The 20,735-nt window shown below is 33.9% G+C and overlaps 3 protein-coding genes across 3 annotated transcripts; all 3 read right to left on the reverse strand.

Annotated features, from left to right (window-relative positions):
* Positions 1-1,902: 1,902 nt before the first annotated feature.
* On the reverse strand, positions 1,903-5,031 carry LOC129303493 (plastid division protein PDV1). The gene is made up of 2 exons (XM_054942850.1): positions 4,643-5,031; positions 1,903-2,919 (listed from the first exon to the last, which is right to left on the reverse strand). Exons 1-2 carry the CDS (start codon positions 4,934-4,936, stop codon positions 2,419-2,421), a joined length of 795 nt encoding a protein of 264 aa, XP_054798825.1. The 5' UTR covers positions 4,937-5,031; the 3' UTR covers positions 1,903-2,418.
* Positions 5,032-5,638: 607 nt separating this feature from the next.
* Positions 5,639-6,055, reverse strand: LOC129302525 (uncharacterized). The gene has a single exon (XM_054941466.1). The coding sequence runs from the start codon at positions 6,053-6,055 to the stop codon at positions 5,639-5,641; it is 417 nt and encodes a 138-aa protein (XP_054797441.1).
* A 10,057-nt stretch (positions 6,056-16,112) lies between these two features.
* On the reverse strand, positions 16,113-17,708 carry LOC129302526 (low affinity inorganic phosphate transporter 4-like). The gene has a single exon (XM_054941468.1). It carries the CDS (start codon positions 17,706-17,708, stop codon positions 16,113-16,115), a length of 1,596 nt encoding a protein of 531 aa, XP_054797443.1.
* Positions 17,709-20,735: the final 3,027 nt, after the last annotated feature.

Here is a 20,735-nt window from a genome sequence, read left to right on the forward strand (position 1 = left end):
TCCCTTCGGCTAATGGACCAAACGATGACATAGAACAGTGCCAGGCCCAAAAAGAGATCAACAATAATTTTGAACGGATTGGATACAACAGTCTCCCGTGAGCCCAAACACCAGTATGTATAAAGTTGTTACGTTCTCCTTCACGCGCGCGCGCGCACGCACACACACAAAAAGAAATAAAAAAAGAAAAAAGGAAACGGCATATGAATCAAGTGTCTCGTAGCCCAAACGTCAAAAGTTCTTATGGGTCTTGATGGCTCAAACAGTTGAGGATGGAGTTCTATTTGCATTTTGCAATGAAGACTCCAAGGCTTCCACTTTTCTTTTCTGTTTCTTGTTTCCTTTCATCTTCTTTTTTCTTTTGTTTTTTTTTTTAAACGTGGGAACTATATGAAAAGCATTTTTTTTTTGGTATACAAAAAACATAGACAACGACAAAGGACCATTTGTGGGAGAGGAAGCAGGTTGGTTTCTAGGAAATCAAGCAAATTGTTATGAAAATACAGTTTGAAAGGAGGAGAGAAGAGAAAGAATTATAATGGGAGAACTAAAAAAATAAGATAATTGAGAGCTTTTTATTTTAATGTAACAAATAAAATTGAGATATATTTCATTTATAAACACAAGCGTATCAATTAAATTAAATAAAATATGGAATATAATAATAATTGAAAAATGTTATGGTAATCGAAAGACATTATATTATGTTTGGATATATAGAGATTTGAATTTAAATTTGTCTCAAATTTATTATTTGGGTAATTAAAAAAGTATGACTTTGAATTTGACCCAAATTTAAATTCAAGTTTTTCTTCCATCTCTTTGTAATTTAAAATCATTTCTAAACCTCTATTATTTCACATCTTTCATAAATCTCTTTGTAATTTGACTGGCCCATTAGCGACACTAAACAAACCAAATTGCCAACGAAGACCAAGACCGGGCTACAATTGCCAACTAGGATCGGACGATCGACACCAATTAAAATTAGATGGCCAACTTCCATAAGGAAGAACGAATAACACCAATTGGGACAGGATTGCCAACGTTGATTGAGATCAAAGTGCTGGCTATTATTGGGATTGGATGATCAACTTACATAAGTGGAAGTTGGTTGAATAGTCTTGATCGTTGATTGTGCTTCGATCTTGGTCGATCGATGATAGTCGACTATCTGGTAATGATCATTGCCTGTGCATTGATCTCGGTCAGCACCAGTGACCCAATCCCGATCAAAGTTGGTTGTTTGGCAACGTTTGTCTATAGCAAAATGAACATAATCAACGTTGGCAATTCAGTCCCAATGAAAGTTGGTTGTTTGATCCTAGTCGAAGCCAACAATCCAATCCTTATCAGTGTCGGTGGTTCAGTCCTGGTGAAAGTCAACCATCCTATCTTGATCATGGCATGTGCTAGCCATCTAGCCCTAATTGTCACCGATAGTATAATCCGATAAAAGTCTAATGTTCAATTTTCAATTCCGATAGGTGTCAACGGTTTTATTTCGGTGAAAATTAGTCTTCCAAACCACCTACTTTGATTAGGACAAAACTACCAACGTTGTCCAAGTTGCTTTGAAATTCAAACATAAAATATAAAATTTTACTTAATATTCAAACAAAAAATTTTAATATTATAACTTATAATTTTTTATATTATCTAAACAAAAAATCTAAAATTTATAAATTTCAAGTAAATTTTAAATATAAAATTTTTAATCCAAATTTTCAACTCAAATTTACCAATTAAAACAAAACATGAAAAAATTTGACATAATAAACATCTACATAATATATTAAATGTACATTGTTCAAAATTAAATGCAAATCTCTCAGAATCGATGGATGGATAGTAAAAAATCTCAAGCGGCAGTACAAGTCATAATAATACCATTACAGCACATTCTAAGAACTTCAGTTATAATATTGCAAAGACAACTTCTTTCAAAGCAAACATGACACTACGACAGCTTCTACTTCACACGAAAGTATTCCAAGCAAACAAGATAAGCGGGGGAATGCGGCCGAACAAATAAAGATTCGCACCGGCATTTCCTCTTGTCCCAAAAAAGAAAAACAAAACAAAAATAAAAAACCAAGAAAAAGGAAGGCACTCAACACTCAACAGATTACACTCTATTCAGCTGGACGAAGGAATATACACGTTGGCCATCGAACGGAAAACAGATAAAAGCATTAAGGAAATTTAAAAAAAAAAAACAAAAACAAAAATCTTCGGGGGTCAGCAGCTCAACTTTAGAACCATGCAGCATAACGATGCTTGTACTCGCCTCAAGCACTCCGCTGTAACCTCAAATGGCAGAAAAATCATGGAGGCTAAGAAGGGAAAGCTTCAATATCTGAAAACTCAACCACCCATTCACTAAGATCAGAGAGCAAGAGAGCACTATTTTTAATCCTAACCCCTGGCCAACAATAAATCCAAATTACTGGAATGGGAATTAGATGAAGACCCCTCTGGTTGAAATTTTCTTCTCCCAGTTCTGTTGCTGTAAAGACTATTTTCTTGCCTATGTGGAAGCTCCTGATATGCTACGTGATGCAAATGTAGGAAGGCAACCATGCTAACAGCGACCAAAGCAGCATTGCCCACTATTCCACCCATACTATCCAATCTGAGTGTTTTTCTCACAAAATTGACGCTTGAAAGGAAGACATTGATAAAGATATTAGATTTCTTTCCTTTGTCAGTCACAAAATTCTCACCAGGACCACAAAGGTTTTCCCGCAAAAGAGAGCGCCCTGTGCCCTGCACGTCTCCAACAAAAGCCAGAGCTTCTTCAATGACTTTGTACTTCTTACCATGATGTTCTGCCAATCTCATTGCAAGAACAATTCGGCTTTGTTCTAGTCGGGCAATTGCAGCATCTCTCTCAGCACGCTGCTGTGTTTGAATGGTCTGCAAAACATTAACAAATTATCAATAAAATGAACATTTTACCATTTCTAAGAGTTCGTAGTAAATGGCAATAAAATGCCAGTGGAGTCCTTCAAGATTGATTAGTAGGGTGCTAAAACTTCTAATGTTCCAGGAGAAGCTAAATAATAGACAAATTTTCAATAAATCAGGTCCATTTTTCCATGAAAATATCAGTGCCAAAGATATAGGAATCCAACACTATGATAACAATTCATCATAAAAATTCAACGTGGTTGAAGAATTCACAGCCTCCAGCCAAACAATTCAGTATTTGACAATACAACAGAACATGCTCTAGCACTTTCAAGGCAGATAGACTCTTCCCCACAAACCACTTCAATTTCCTCCTTGAACAGCCTCTTCCCTCCAGGCATTTGTTTTTCTCCATAATTTTTCGCTTTGCAGAGGCCATCATTGGTTGCCATGGACACCTTGACTTATCATGATAATTCCCTCTTCCTATCTCCTCACTTATCTGAGCTTATAGGGAAAACGAGTCCAAAGGCCCAAGTTTCCTCAATAGATTCACCGAAAGGGGTTCCTATCATTTCTTAGCAAAGGACTGGGTGATAGAAGAATCAAATCAAATTCCTCAGGTTTCAGAAGAAACTAGAGGTTGGACAAGTCTATTGCTTATATCTATAAACTAGGATAATCCCTTTGGATCATTTTTATATTCTGCAGCACCTCCAGTAACTATACAAACTAGCCTTTTCGTGGAATAGAAGATTCTTGCATACACATTATGCAAAATTTTGCCAGTGCACTGGACCAATAAAAAACTGGCCGGTAGTTTAACAATCTGTTCAGCAGTGGGAATAAGATCTAAACACATCAAACTAACAGTCCATTTACATCCAGTGCAAAAACAGAAGTTCGCACAATGTTCCTCCTGAATTTTAGGAAGCACAATTCCTCATTCTTCCTTTTCTCTCGTTAGCTAACTTGATGAACTTAGGACATTAGTGCTGTCATGTAATTCTTGTCAAAGACAACCAATATGAGGCATAACACATGTACAAATGCAATACAAGCAAAATATAGTGAAGCAGGTTAACAATTTAAAGCAAGGGATTTAAATTTTCAAATATCAAATATTATAAGACAATTAAGTCCTCATATGAAGTTCGTTATATTCCAGGCATTGGCGAGTGACTTGTTTAATCAAATTTCCAAGTTGAGGTAGCTCTACAGTCGATGCACGCCGAAACCTCCATCATTATTCTCGCAATCATCTCCCGTGGCTTTGTCTGTCGCTTATCAATGTTTTTAACCCCAAAGGAATTTGAGCTGAACCTCAAGTAACTCAAATTCCCGTCCATATAAGGTTGCTAACAGTTAACGATTTCTAATTTAATCTCAAATAACTGTAAGACATAGTAGCCCATAATTTTCAGGACAAATTAAAAGATAAATCAACATGCTGGTTTAATCAGTTTCTTAACAGTGATGTTAAGGACTCGACAAAAATAGTTCCAAAATTCTAACATTTCCTTGGTTTTCACTTTTCATGCATCAAAATTGGGAAGGAACCCTGTGAATGCATCGGGCAGGCAACCTAAATGAATCATCATGATTTCGAATTTAAAGCCACAATAGAAAAATAGTAGGGGAATATCATTTTCTTAGATTTTTTGTTTTTGAAATTTCCCGCGAGAAACGATAAAACAGAAAACCTAAGGGGGGGAGGAATGAAACTCACATGGTAGACCTCAAGCTGGTCTTCAAGGTTCTCGAGTGCGGTCCTAATGGCGTTTAGACTCTTGGCCTCCTGAATCAGGGAGTCATCGGCCTCAAGCCGAATGTCCTTCACAAAAACAAAGCCAAGGCCATCGTCGGAGGAGGATTTGTGGTTGGGGGATTTGCGGAGGGTTTTGATGGAGTTGAGGAAGTGAGTTCTGGAAATCGAGTGGATTGTGTCGCTGAGCTTGTCGTGGAGGTCCCAGATTTTCTCCAGAATCGCTTCGATTTCCTCCATCTCCATTTCCCACCTCATTTCATAACTTGCTATGGACCTAGCTAGCCGCTTCCCATGCGTTACTTGTTACGGAGGCCACAAGAAGCTTTCTTTCTTTGGGTCTCAACGTCACGTCGTCTGTATCCTTCTGGAGTTTGATGGAAGGTTGTCGTTGGCGCTTAAAACGCCAAATAGATGGTCCTCTGTTTTTTTTTTTTTTTGGTCTGACCAAACAAATGGTCCTTGCTCACTAGTCACCACTCACTGTTTTAATTTGACTTTTGAGCTTTGAGCCACGGACGAGTGACGGTTGATTTGGATCACAACGACATTTGTTTTGGCTCTAATTAAAGTAAAATTGCAAAGATTATGATGGGTCAAATTTTAAGCCATTCATAGATGATAGGTTCTGAAACTTTTAAAATGGAAAAATAAATTCCTCAACTATCATAGTTCAGACTGCGAGAAAAATATGTCTTCAAGTTTTAACCCAAAAATAATAATAATAATAAAGAACTATCTCAAAATTACTGTAACAAGCTTTCATTTTTCTTTTTTCGCAATACAAACGCAAGCTTCAGCTTGAGAAACCAAAACTAAGAAGAAAAGAAACAAATTAGATAACGCGTAAGCTACAGCGCGCGAAACATGAGGCAATGACTGTCTATCTTCCCAAAAAATCTGCATGCATCCCGCGGGCACGCCTTCTTCGAGGTCCATGGCAAAATCACTAGCATGAGCTCATCGAATAGAAGTTCTGGGCAAATAAATAATTCTGGCTTCCCAATGGTCGTAGATAATCCCTCTAACCTCTGAAATCTCCCCTCTCAAAGGGTGATGAGGAGAGCAGCTCCTAAGAAGGTTGATAGCATCAAGAGAGTCTTTAGGAAGCTGAATCTCAAAGAATCCTAGAGTTTTGCTCAGTTCCAGTCCATTTTTAATGGCCAAGATCTCAGCCGCAGTAGAGCCTAGATATCCCAATTTCTTCTTAAAGCCCATTATCCAGTCACCTTCAGCGTTCCTAGTTACTTTGCCACAAGCAACGTGATTCTGGTTCCAAACCGACGCGTCCACATCCACTCTCATTGTATCAGATGGTGGTGGTGTCCAGATAGGCTCTTGGTCGCCAATAGTGACAAAGATTTTGTGCTTCCACATAGCATTTGCTGCATCTTCTGATAAGAGGTGTTAACATCTTTGCATCCAGATCATCTAGCAAGCATAACTAAACACCCTTGTCCATGGCCAGTTGTTCACACATATATTGTCTCCCTGGGTTGTGCCGTGCGTTTCAATGAAGCCATTCCTGCAAGGTAAGAGATGAAAAACAACTAAAAGCATTAGGATTAATCAAGGATTGTCACACTTCTTTTGCTTCTTGCAGTCCCGAAGTGTGTGAATTACACTCCTCACAATTACACTCAAAAAGACATGAATTAGTACCCTTGCTTAGTTCTGACTGAGTTAGCAACTATCCTCTCATGAGAAGCCTGCCAAGGGAACATTTTAACCTTTGTTGATATTTGCCACTTCTCGATATGCTTCCAACAATAATTATCTCTTGTCTCTACTAACTGCGCAATGAAATTATATGCTGACTTAACAGAAAAACATCCATTTGGGGAGGGTCTCAATACCACTCATCTTCTCTATTATTATTAGGAGGTTTGCTCTTCTTCAATTGTTCAATCACCCAAAGAGGAAAATAAAGATACCATGTGAGAACATCCCACCCTCCATATGGTAGAACAAAATCATGACCATACGTATTTTGCTCGATAAGATGAACATTACTTATAGCAAGGGAGTGTAGTGATTTGTCTAAATGTCTCCATCGATCCCATCCAAAAATTGGTATTTCTCCCACTACTAACTTTCTTACTCAATCCTTTCTCAAAAAGGTCCCAAGCTCAAGATATAGCTCTCCAGACAAGGGAAGAGCTTTGTCGTTTCTTAACCATGGGTATTTGATCCCCACACCTGTACTTAGCTTTAAGAACCTTTACCCAAAGCTTTTCCTCTTTGGTTACAAGGTTCCAACAAAGTTTCATAATGAATGCCTTGTTTTGAGACATGAGATTTTTAATACCAAGCCCGCCAAAAGATTTACTATATGTGATAGTGTCTTAGGCTATCAAATACATTTTGTAAACCGCATCATCTTGACTCAAAAAGAATCGTCTACTTATCTGTTCTAGCTCCTTGATAACACCTTTAGGAAGAAGTGCATATATTGCATTTGGTAGGTGAGAAGATGAGATAAAACATATTTGATAAGAATAGTTTTACCAGCCTTCTTAAGATATACTTACCTTTTTAAGGGGACAACCGTTTCTTGACTCTTTGAATATTTAGGTAGAAGGTTACCTTAATAACCCTAGAATGGATGAGAGACCCCCTTAAGTATTTTTCAACGTTTGCAATAAAAGAGTTCTCAACTAGGGCCTACCTTGATAAGCCTGATTATATTTTAAGATTCTCTTTTACAAGGATAGGCTCTAATTTTTTTAACTTTTTTCAATTTAAAAATTTTAAAAATATATTTATAATTACAAAAAAGCTATTACACATAAGATTAAGTTTTAAAAAAATAAATTTAAGTTAATTCACACAACAACAAATATATAAACTATTGTCTAGAATATTTTTCAAATATGTTCTATTATTATTGTGTATATATCTCTGTTATTATAAGGAGATATTATTTGATATTATTATATAGTTGTTAGTTATTATTGTATTATCTTTTTGTTGTATTATATATTTTTTTTGTGTATATAATGTAACATTCATTTCTATAATAGATACGATATTTTTCAATCATTCTCTAGTTTATCTCTCTTATCTGATAGCTTTCATGGTACTAGAGTCATATAATTTTTTTCCACGATAAGTCAGGTTTTAAAGAGCGTTAGCTTGCCTTTGTAGCAGCGTTGCCATCTTTTGTCATGAGTTCAAATCTTCCTTAAATTTATTTTCACATATCCACAAGGCAGCTTCAGTAAATCAACATTTGTAGATCCACTAATCATTGGATCATGCTAAAATTTGGTCAACAGGTAAAGAACATTGACATGTCATCTTGAATGGTCAGATCGTTGATTAGTTTCCTGATATTAGTGCTATGCCATGTCCACTATAGTCTTTAGTTTGGATGGTTTTAATCCTTCATTTTCTTTTGTAAGCCTTTTTTTCTCTTAAAAAAATAAAAAATTTAGATGTTTCTCAATCTGTATTAGTTCCTTTGAATGGTTGCAATTATCATCTTTAATTCAAAAAATGTGATCTTGCTCAACCTACTTTAGGATCCTATCCGATTGAACTTGAAACTTTGTTGCGCACATTCGTCTCCAGTTCCTCTAGCCCATTTGCTGCCTTATCTACTCTAACTAATAAATCCACTTGATATTTTGATTCTGCCTGTTGCAATCATATGACAGGTCAAGAAAATTTCTTCTCCTCTATGACACCTAACTCTACTTCTTATCTTATATACACTGCTAATAATTCTCAAATACCTGTTAGTCATATTGATAATATCTCCTTGGCTTCCCTATCCATTCATGATATATATTTTGTTCCTGCCATTAACTTTGACCTTCTTTCTGTTAGACAACTTGTTGATGTAGTTATGATGTGTTATTTAATCAACATAGTTGTGTTGTGAATGATTACTTAGATAGGACAGGTTGTTAGGATCGAGTGTAAAGTTGGTTGCATGTTCAAACTCACTTCAATGCACCTACATGAGATCACTGTTCCCACATTGTGTGCTGCCTCCACATCATCTTCTCCTTATTCTTCTGTCGACCTTTGGCATCATCATCTTGCTCACCCTTCTTTAAGTAAATTGCGTCCTTTAATTTCTAATGGTCTTTTAGGTCATGTTCATAACCATTTTTTGCAATGCATTTCTTGTCAAACTACCAAACAACCTGCTTTGTCTTTTCATAAAAATGATTCTATTACTACTTCTCCATTTGATTTATTTCATTCTGATATTTGGGGCCTTGCACCTACTTCCTCTACGGAAGGATCTCGATATTTTGTGATTTTTGTTAATGATTTTTCTTGTTTTACTTGGATTTATATGATAAAACATCGATATGAGTTACCTAAACTTTATATCAGATTTGCTATTATAGTTCACATTTAATATTCTAAAGTCATTAAAAATTTTCATTGTGATAATGCTTTGGAATATCATAACTCTAAATTACTCACCTTTCTTGATTCTCAAGGTATTATTTATCAATATTCTTGTCCTTATACTTCTTAACAAAAGCGTAAACACTGTCATGTTCTTAATTCTGATAAGGCATTGCTTGTTTCTTGTTCTTGTCTTGAATGGTTTTAGGGTGAAGCAATCTTAACCTTTATCTTTTGCATTAATTGACTCTTGTCTCCTGTTACCAATAACATTTCTCCTTTTAAGCGATTTCATGGTTATCTACTTAATTATAGTCTTTTGAAAGTCTTTGCTTGTATCCATTTTTTTTTTCTTTTGTCTCATGAGACAAACAAACTTCAAGCTCGTTCTCGTGTTTGTTGTTTTGTTAGTTATACTGGTTATTATTATTGGGATTCTCTCTCTCACTGCATTCGTATTTCTCAGCATATTGTCTTTTAGAAAAATATCAAGTTTTCATCTCTAATTGACCTCTCATTGTTCTTATCTTCTTTATCTCCTATTTTTACAGATATTTCTATTGATTTTTTTTCCAGTAACTTAAGTACAAATTCTTCTATTGAGCTCATTTCCACAACTGACACTATGCCCCCTCCAGACATGACTACTGTCACACTTATTGCTCCTCCAGCATAAGTCATGCTTACTAAGCTTGTATCATCTATAGACTCTCAGTCCAATCGTGTAAGAAATCCTCCCTCTTACCTCAATGATTACCAAAATTTTTCCACCATTCTCCAGTTTCAAGAACCCAGATCCTTTAAGGAAGCTTCTCATGATTCCTTTTGGTAGCAAGCTATGAATGATGAATTGCACACCTTAGAGAAAATGCATACTTGGAATTTTGTTGATCTTCCTCCTTGTAAAACTTTGGTTAGGAGAGCATATGTCACTTACACTCCAAAATAGCTAAGTTAACACTAATATAATACTAGTGGCAACCTAAATCATTCTTCATTAAGGAGGCTAACTAAGATTAATTAAGGCAAAACTAGTGAGTTAAACTAACTAAGAGTTGATTGATTTTAGCTAATTGAACTAAATGGACAGATTTAATTAAAAACCTAATTAACTAGTGAAATAAAAATGAGAGTGTTTTAACCCTTTCTAAAGTGGAGTCCTAAGAGTTGTAGGATGTTAGATTCCTTATCTACTCTTTTTAATTAGGCTTAAGTTAATTTTTCCTTTCTTAATCAAATTAAACTCTTTACACAATTTTATATAAGTGTGCCTTCGTAACTAATTCAATTAACTTAGTTCTTGCACAATTTTGTACAAGTTCCTAATCAATTCTTTAGTTAAGTGTAAAGTGATCAAAATTCTCCTTAGGTTCCCTTTACGTGTAGCTTGACCTATGGTAATTCTAATGCATAATTTTACATACAAGTCATTTTATTAAATACCAACCAAACATATTTATGCATAGCCAATATAAAACACATTCAACACACATAAAATATATATTTATATGAATTATAATGTATTGGAGAAAATTTTTAGAAACTACACAAAGGAGAATTGAGTGAAAAAACATTAAACCAATAAGTTAAATGCTAATTTTGGTCAACAAAAATAAGATATAACAATGCTCCTAATTTTAAGAATAAGATTACATTAACTTAGATTTAATGGAGAGTGGTCATAACCCTTATCCTTCCTTGAGATACTTTAAGACTCCTCCAGCATCCTTCCCTCCTAACACTCCTTATAAATTTAGCCTCTAGTCATCTTGGAACTCATTTGAGTATGATTCTTCTACCATGGTTGAACCATACTCATGAGCACCTTAAGGATTTTGAAGCCAAACCAAAAAAATAAAGCTTGGGGTTTGAAGAGTGAGGTGGAAGAAGAAGAATACTAGAGTTGGATTAGGATTTTAATGGTTGGATCATGAGATATGGAGGAGAAAAGATGAGATGGAGATGAAGAACATGAAGAACAATAGAGAGAGAATGGAGAAGGATAGAGGCTAAAAAATGAGAGTGAATGGAAGAATGAATGCTAAAAATAAAATTAGGGTAATTTGATTTAAGTCTAAGGTGAATGGGCCTAACTCTAGTGTTAAGAAAATTGGTGAAAAATAAAATAGGGTAACTTTATTATTTATCATGGTAAAATAGATGAAAATTCAAATAAAGATGGTCTAAAAAATGAATTAAATAAAGTTGAAGGTAATAGAAAATTAAGAGAGAGAGAGTGGGTAGATTCAAAGTGTGGTATAATGTGTGCAAGACCATGTAAGACTTATATTGTCACCCGAAACTCAAGTATTTTGCCTCTTAACTCATCTATCATTCCAATCCAATAGTCCTTATGTGCCAAATCCAAGGTGTGTAACCTTACACAAATAAATGTGACACACAATATCAAAGTTCAAAGCATATGGATAATAATTTGCATTTTCAACTAAAATCAATTCCTGAATATGTGGCACAATGCAAATTAAATAATAAAAACTAATTTTGACATCATAAAAGAGGTTAAGGGCATGCTATATAGCCTAAAAATTATAAGTCTACACATGTACAAAAATGACCTAGCTCAAGTACAAGAAAGCAAGTCAACTTGAAACTTTGACTTTTTAAAATTGTTAACTTGTAAAATTAATTACTCTCAATCTAAAAAGAGTTTGAGAAATATAATTAGGTTACTATTCTTCGAGACTAAAAATGTATCTTGACTAATTTTCTCAAAAGTCTAATTTTATAACCAAAATTTCTCTAGTGCACAGAATCCTACACATAAGAAATTTGTCACAATTAATGTAATAAGTATACAATTTGGATAAATATAACATAATTTTTAGTCAATAATAACAAGGAAAAGTGTGTAATACATCTGAGTTATCAGGTGCCGATGGGTCTACAAGAACAAGACTCATTTTGATAGCTTTTTAAAGCAACATAAGGCCCGTTTAGTGGCCCAAGGATTCACTTAGGAGTATGATGTCGATTATGAGAAAACTTTTGCACTTGTTACCTGTATGACTTCTATTCGGAGCCTTCTAGCCATCATTGTTATTAAGCACTAGTCTTTTCATCATATGGATGTTAAAAATGCCTTTCTAAATAATGAATTAGAAGAAGAAATATATATGAAGCCTCTACCTAGGTATCAATATCTAAAAGACAAGGTATGTTTTCTTTCTCGAGCTCTATATAGGCTTAAGCAGGCTTCACATGCATGGTTTGTTAAGTTTAATAACATTATGAATCAATTAGATTTTTCTTATAGTCCTCATGAGCTCTACTGCTCATGGCATTATTCTGTTGCTACTATATGTCGATGACATGATAATCACAAGCAGTGATGATACAAGAGTTTAGGAGCTCAAGATATACTTGGGCCAGTAATTTAAAATAAAGGATCTTAACAGATTGAATTATTTTTTTAGGCTTGAGGTCCACCATGGGAGTGATGGTATATCTCTCTCTCAAGTCAAGTATATTACCTATTTGATATCTTAAGCTCATCTTTCTAATTAGGAGGTTGAAACTACTCCTATTGAATTAAATGTTCACTATGTTTCCATTGATAGCATCTTGTTGGATAATCCCACCCGTTACCGCTAGCTGGTTAGGGGCCTTATCTATCTTGTTGTCACTCGTCTTGATATTCCTTATGCAGTTCATGTTATTAGCTAGTTTATGTCTTAGCCTCACACAACTATTCATACAATAGTTCTTTGGATCATTTAGGATATCAGAGGCACTTTGTATCATAGGTTTCACTTCTCTGCTAGCTCCTATCTTGCACTACGAGCTTACTCTAATGCCAATTAGGGTGGTGATTGTGATGATCAATGATTTACGACAGGTTTTTGTATCTTCCTCGATCATTTTCTTATCTATTGGAGAAGTAAGAAGCAAACATTAGCCTCTCGCTCTAGTGCTGAGTCAGAATATCATGTACTAGCAGACACTACTGTTGAGGTACTTTGACTTTGTTGGTTACTTGATGAGTTAGGAGCATCTCTGAGCTCCTCCACGGAAATTTATTGTGATAGTCAAGTTGCAATTAAGATTACTCATAATAATGTATTTCGTGAGCAGATCAAACACATTAAGATTGACTGTCACTTAACTTGGCAGCATGTTATTCGGTGCACCATCCAACTTGTTCCAATTCAAACCAAGTATCAACCGACGAACTCATTTGCAAAATCTTTTATTTAGGCTACTTTCAGTTTCTGGTAAACAAACTCAAGTTGCTTTCTGTTAAGCCATATTGAGTTTTATGTGGGATGTTATCTAGAATATTCTCCAAATATCTTCTATTATTATTGTGTATATATCTCATTTATTATTAGGAGATATTATTATATAGTTATTAGTCATTATTGTATTATCTATTTTCTTTGTGTATATAATGTAAACTTCATCTCAATAATAGGTATGACATTTTTCAATCCTTCTCTAGTTTCTCTCTCTTGTCTCTGATAGCTTTCACCTTAAACATCTAAGTATAATATCAAATAGCAATATCAAAATTAACACCAATAAAAATTACACTTGGCTAACATTATTAGCTAAATCTTAATGAATGAATGACGGAAGGATGAATGAGTCTAAGGTGTTCATTTGTAGTTAGATATCTAGTTTTTTTTAGATTGAAATTTTTTTAAGAAAAATAATAAAAGTGCTTAAAAGGGTTTCTGCTCCAAAGTAGTGGCCCAGCTCTAACTATTTTTGGATTTAAAAGGGCCAAACTCCTAATTGATACTCCTAATGCCAAACCTTTGACTCAACTCCATCTGCCCACTTTAATGGAGAAAGAAGCCTTAGATATAGCAAGATTAATGGCTTGAACTCAAGCAAAATTAGCTTTCATTTTTTTTTGTATTACCAGAAATTGCAAAATTCCCACTCTTAAATTCCTGACAAGAGCCCTTAACCTATGGTCACACAAGAGATCATAGTTTTCTTTATGGGAATTTATTTCAGAATTGGAAGGGATTTATGATTTTAGGTTAATTTATGTTTGTAAATGAATGTATATCCCATTTTAGACAATGTTTAGTATATGAAAAAGAGTTAATATGCAATTTAGACCTAAACTATAAGTTCAGGGTCGATTTGAACCTTAAACTTTAAAAAGGTACATTTTAAATTCTAAGCAATTAAAGTTAGAGCAATTTTGCCCCTACTGTTAACCTTCAACAAACATCCATTGAATTCATTTAGAAAAAAATTGCATTTTAGACCTCAATTTGATGGATGTTTATTGAAAGTTAATAATAGAGGTGAAATTACCTTAATTTTAATTGTTTAAAGTTCAGGATGTACCTTTTTAAAAGTTTAATGTTTAAATTGCCCTTAAAATTATAGTTCAGGTTTCAAATTATATATTAACTTGTGGTAATATTACAAATTTCCTAGGATATGAGAAGAAGGAATAAAAAAAAAAGGCAAATGATGATGATGATGATGATGATGAAACTTTATAAAAGAAGGCTGTAAATTGTAATAATGAGTGAAGTAGTTTTTGGTAGAGATTATAGTGGGTATGAATGAGACAATATCAAGTTGACTATTTTTCTTCTTACTGGGTTAAGTTTTGATAGGTTATCAGTGGCAACAATAAGAACATAACATAATCTTTTGCTATAAGTGTACTTTTATATTTTTTCTTGTTTGTTCTTTAGCATAATGAAATGTCATAATAATATCGATAAAAAAATTATCATTCTTTGTTAGGAAAAAATCTAGAATAGATTTCTTTTTATACACTTTTTTCTCTGTCTCTTTATTTATTATAAAAGCATTTGGTTCTGTTTTATGAATTTTCACCTTTATTGATCAATTTGAACTATGAAACTTACACACTCCTTCAAAATCTTTTAAAAAATTGATATAATATGTAAAATATGCTTTTTTTTGTTATTGTTAAATTATTATTGATTAGAGTGCATTTTTTAAAATACAAAAAGATTAATATACAATTTGAACCTTGAACTATAAGTTCAGGGGCAATTTGAACTCTAAAATTTTAAAAAAGTATATTTTAAATTCTAAATAATTAAAGTTAGAGTAATTTTGCCTCTATTATTAACTTTCAATAAACTTCTGTTACATTAGGGCTTAAAATATAATTTTCTTCAAATGAAGTTGACGAACATTTGTTGAAAGTTAACATTAGAGGCAAAATTATCCCAACTTTACTTGTTTAGAGTTTAAAATATACTTTTTTAAAGTTTAAGGTTTGAAGATCTATAGTTTAGAATCTAAATGGCATTTTATAAAAAAAAATATTTTTATAAAAAAATGATTAATATGTATCAAGAAAGAAAATGAAAAATGTAATTTTTCATTTTTTTATAGAAAACATTTTTCTACTTACCAATCATTATATTATATTACATCTTCTCCTAATGTGTTTGCATACAAATATACAAGCAATTTGGTGCATGCCCGTACCTTTCAATCCATCTAAAATAAAACTATCTACGTATTTTAGTCTTTTAGACCTTATATTATATATTCTTGTATTTTTTTTAAAGGTTGAAATATTATTTATTTATTTCATATTTTCATTGTTGCGAAATTAATATTGCTTTGCGTTTAAGATAACAAATATTCAATTTTGAATTAAAAATAAAAAAATCTGAACCGTTCAAAGTTTTCATTTCAGCATTCAAATAAAGTGTGACAGTATATATATGTATAATAGCCAATTTAACTAATTTAGATGAGCACAAGACAATAGAGATATAGGTGAAGCAAAATGTGTGAGATTGCGTATGAAAGATAGATAGGGATAACTCTTGAAAGCAAAATAATTTAGGAGTGAACAAGGGACTGAAAGCTGTTATATTCACCACTCAAGGGCTTGTTGTGTCCGCCAACAAACTTCACTTGAAAGCTGTTATTACGTACATTAGATGCTCCCTTCTAAAACCTTATTCTTTTGCATTTGAAACTATCTCTACCAACTCAATGTATCCTTTTATTGGCGCGCATTCTGCCACATGTAAAACCTTCCCATCCATGCGCAATATAGGCGCGCGTATGTTTATACAAACTGTCTTCACATTGATTCAGTGTGAGTGCGACTTCCCTGTGGAATCTTCTCTGCAGCCCTAGCAATTTGGGAATTCGGGGTGACTTCATTCTCCCTGTCATCCTCACCGGAGATTTCTTCCAGCGACCTCCCTTTGGTTTCCGTCACCAAGAATGAACAGAAAAATCCAATCAGGTTGGTCACCGCCAACAGTATCATCGCCTTCTTGATCTTACTGACTTTCCTATCCAACGTGTAGGTCTGCACCCCAAACGCCGCCACAATTGCACCCGCCTTCCCCGACGCCGCACTCAGCGCATGGCAAGTAGACCTCACTCTTGTCGGAAATAATTCTGCCGGAAGCACGAAGGTCGTGCTGTTTGGGCCAAAATTGGCAAAGAAGAAGGTCAGCCCATACAGCAAAGCGAAGAGGTTCTTATCGGTTTGGAGGTGTTCGTATCGAATACCGATCACGAACATGAAGAACGACATCATGAAGAAGCCCATGAGTTGGATCTTGTGGCGTCCGATTTTTTCAATGAAGAACACGGTGAACCAGTACCCCGGGAATGTGCCCAACAAGGCAATCACGAACATGGCGAGTGACGTCTGGCGCACTTCCTCTAAAGCACTCATCGTCTCCGGCTTGTCAACCAGCCCCGTAGATGAGAAAATATCCTTCTGGGTTAAGTTCTGGCTGTAGAACGCGATGTCCAACAAGAACCACGTGCTCATCGTGCCTATCAAATGCCGCCCATGTCGCTGAAAGAACTCATCGGAGAATAAGGTATATTGATTCGCGGCTTTCATCTGACCTAACCTTTCTTGCTCGGCTTGGATTTCAATGTCCAAAACTCTGGCCATGTCCGCGGCAGCTTGCTTTGCATTTCCCTCTATGAGAGCCGTGTAACGACCTGTCTCCGGCATCTTCATTCGCCAGTAGAATGTCAGAGCTGCAGGGATGGCCCCAACCATGAGAATTATTCGCCACATAAAGTCAGCTTCATCTGGCGTCGAACCCTTATGGTCTACCTTATATGCGGGCGCAGGATAGGCGGACAAAAAAAGACGCGAAACCACCGTGGACACCAATCCGGCAAATACGAGTCCCACACCTTGCATGGCAAAGACGGCGGCGATGAAAGCACCACGTGTTCTTTTGTTGGCGTATTCCGACATGATGGTGGCGGAGAGAGGGTAGTCACCGCCGATACCGAAGCCGAGCCAGAACCTGAAGAAGCAGAGAGTGTTCAACACAGCTGGGGCGGTTCTACCCATCGAGAGGCCGGAGCATATGGCGCAAACGATCATGAGAATGAGGGTGATGCCGTACACTTTCTTGCGGCCGAGCTTGTCTCCAAGATAGCCGAAGAATAGTTGGCCAGCGAGGGTTCCAATGAGGGCGACTCCTGTGACTGCGTTGTTGACTTTGGGGGGAAGTTCTCCTGGTTTGTCGGCTGTTAAGTTGGCGTAATACAAGCGACCTAAGAGTTTAGTGACAGTGGAGATGCAAAAGAGATCATAGGCGTCCGTGAAGAAGCCCATGCCGGCGATGACGATGGCCGTAATGTGGTACCATTGTGTACGAGCTGAGTCGAGAGCTTCGAGCACCGCCAAGCCCATTCTGCGCGCCTCTCGAAATTGCTACTTACTATGGTTTCTGCCGGGACCTTTGGTGCTACAGCCTACATATATAGCTATACACAATGAGAGGACGACCAGTCCTATGCTTGAGAGATATGAACAAGGACGAGAAAATTGTCATTGGTACTGACATTGATATTCTCCTCGCATTGATGGAATAAATGGATATCCTTGTGTCTACGATTATGATTTGTTATACCACGCTACGCGTGCGAGGAGGGTAGAGTTAAAGTCCAAACGTTCAAGGAAAAACAAAAAAGTCCAAACAAGCACAAAACTATGTACACTACCTAGGTAAACTCGCTGCTCTCGTGGCATTTTCAAGCAGACCAAATTCAAGCAATCAAATCAAAGTTCTCGGCAGCGTGCGTACGGTGATCCGAGAATGATAATCTCTAGGGGAAACATAACTTTGTTTCTAATACTTTTATTTTGTTATAAATTTTTATATCTTTTTAATATTTTAAATCTTTATATTTTTATTTTTTTAATATTTTATGTGGTCTTTACATTTTATTCATTTAAAAATTTAAAACATTAAAAAATAAAAGTGTAAGAATTTATAATATTAAAAAAATACAGGAATTTATAATAAAATGTGAGCAAAATATAAGATTTAAAATTATATTTTTTCCAATCTTTTTAACTTTATTAGCCTCCATATATATGCATCCATCTTCTGTGTTACATACTGATAAGACCTAAATCATTTAAATTAAATTTGTATGATTCTAATTTAATACTTTAAATTTATATTGGTTAAAATAAAAAATTATTAAAATAATTTTATATATGTACTTATCACCAAACTAGAAGAGTCTATATTTAATTTGGATAGTTAAAATTTAGTATTAAAAATTTTTATAAATTAACTATATGTATTCAGATTTACTTTAAAAAGTCTATATTTAAAATCTTTAACTTACATTTTAAAAAAAATTAAAATTTCCACTTAGGATATTATTGTTATTTGTAATATTTTATTTAATAACAAATTATAAAAAATATAAAAAAATTATTAAACTTAAACTATTTAAAATACATCTGGATAGTCAATTTATAAAAATTATAATATTAAATTAGATAATTTAAATCAAATATGTACCATCTAGATTGGAATAAACATATTTATTAAAAAATTTAATTTTAATTTTAATAAATATAAATTGAAAAAAATAAATTAGGACAGTCCTAATTGAAAATTTAGATGGTCTTAATCTCATCATTGTGACTAGTACCACCTTGATGAGCAGTGAAGATGAATCACTCCATATATAGATACTCCCCCTATTCTTGTAGATAAGAGGTTTTTTTTTAAACTTTTTTATTTTTAAATGTAAGAGGTTGTTAGTATATTTTTTTAATAATTAACCATTATACCCTTATTAAATTAAAAAAAAGAAAAAGATAAGTATTATCATTAATTTACTTTAAAAAATAAATTTATTTTTTATTAACAATTGTTTGGGCTAAATATAAAAAGTTGTTCAAATAGGTCATAGAGACTCGTAATTTTACATTCGTTAGCCTTTTTTAATTTTTAATTTTAAGTTTGTAATTTTTTCACATTTTAATAACAATCGAACACTTGTTTTATTAAAATTTTGTATCTTTTTACGTTCGAGAAACTGTGATAGGGGAGTTCGTGACCTTTTTATTATTAATTGAGACTTAACATCTCTGACACACTTAATATTTGTTGTTCAATAATAATTAAGGAAAAAAATTAAAATATTACTGTTTTTTAGTTAGATAATGAACTTTTATTGATTTATATAAAAAACTATATTATACATAAAAATAGAGGGAGTAATTAAGAGGGAAAGTAGAGATATTTTGTTTGGTTAGGTACAATACTCTTCGTGACAAGATAATTATAGTTATTTCGATTTGTGAGTACTTTAATTACTCGAGGCAAATTAATTTCACCATGTTTTAGCTCCCGAAGGCCAAAGCACATGAAAATAAGTAGCACATGAAAATAAGTTAAAATTAAATTATTTTTAATGTTTAATTCAAGGCTTCACCGTACCGCGTCGGCCTTGTGAGTCATACGTACTTTTTCTTGCACCTAAACTCTAGAATCTAGAGTCTAGATTCAGGCAGAAATGACAAAATAGCTACAAAAAACTGTTCCTGATGACCTGAATCATCAAGTATCAACAATTCGTAATTAAGAAGGGCCTTTTGACGCATGCATAGATTGAAGTGGGATGAAAAGGGGAATAAAATTTATAATGTAGGTAGATGAACGTTGACACTTGTAATTCTATTTTAAAAACTTCTAAAAAGTTGACAAATTTGTTTGAGAAATAGTTTCGCGGATGTCACACGCCACATGTCTCAAACTTTTGCAAAGTTGATCGATCAATGTATGCGCACTATACAATTCTTGAGGCTGGATATACATCATACTATGCAAATATCAAAGAAAAAAATTAACTCGAGGGAGCTATTCCCCTGCCATTCCCCCCCCTTGTTTATCTTTTTTTTTGGTATTTTTTATTTTATTTAATATTGAAACATTCATTTTTATTATTATATGTAATCATTTTTACTAAAAAAAAATGGTAATATATAATATCATTTATTCAACAGTTTAAAAGAAACTCATTATTTGTACATAGATGAAAATTTAAAATTCAAATATTCAACAGTTTTTAGTAAAATTGTTGAGTATTACATCACAATACTCAACTGTTATGCTATATAACTATTGAGTATTATTTTATTTTTATTATTTTTTAACATTTCATCAATATTCAATGGTTGCTTATAAAAACTATTGAGTAAAGAGTTTAGATACTCAATAATTTTTTTATAACAACCGTTGAATATTGTTTAATAATTTTTTTATAAAAACTATTGAATAATTTTTTTCACATTTTCTCAAATCATTTACTTGAAATTGTGTAAAATTTTTTATTTTCTCTTTAAAAACTCAAATACTCTTATTGAACTCCTTCCCCAAGCTTCAATATTGCATTTTCATCCAAACCCACCATT

The sequence above is a fragment of the Prosopis cineraria genome, unplaced genomic scaffold (genome assembly GCF_029017545.1).
Source record: "Prosopis cineraria cultivar Desert tree isolate PC_DT_omini unplaced genomic scaffold, ASM2901754v1 PC2, whole genome shotgun sequence".
NCBI classification, from domain to species: domain Eukaryota; kingdom Viridiplantae; phylum Streptophyta; class Magnoliopsida; order Fabales; family Fabaceae; genus Prosopis; species Prosopis cineraria.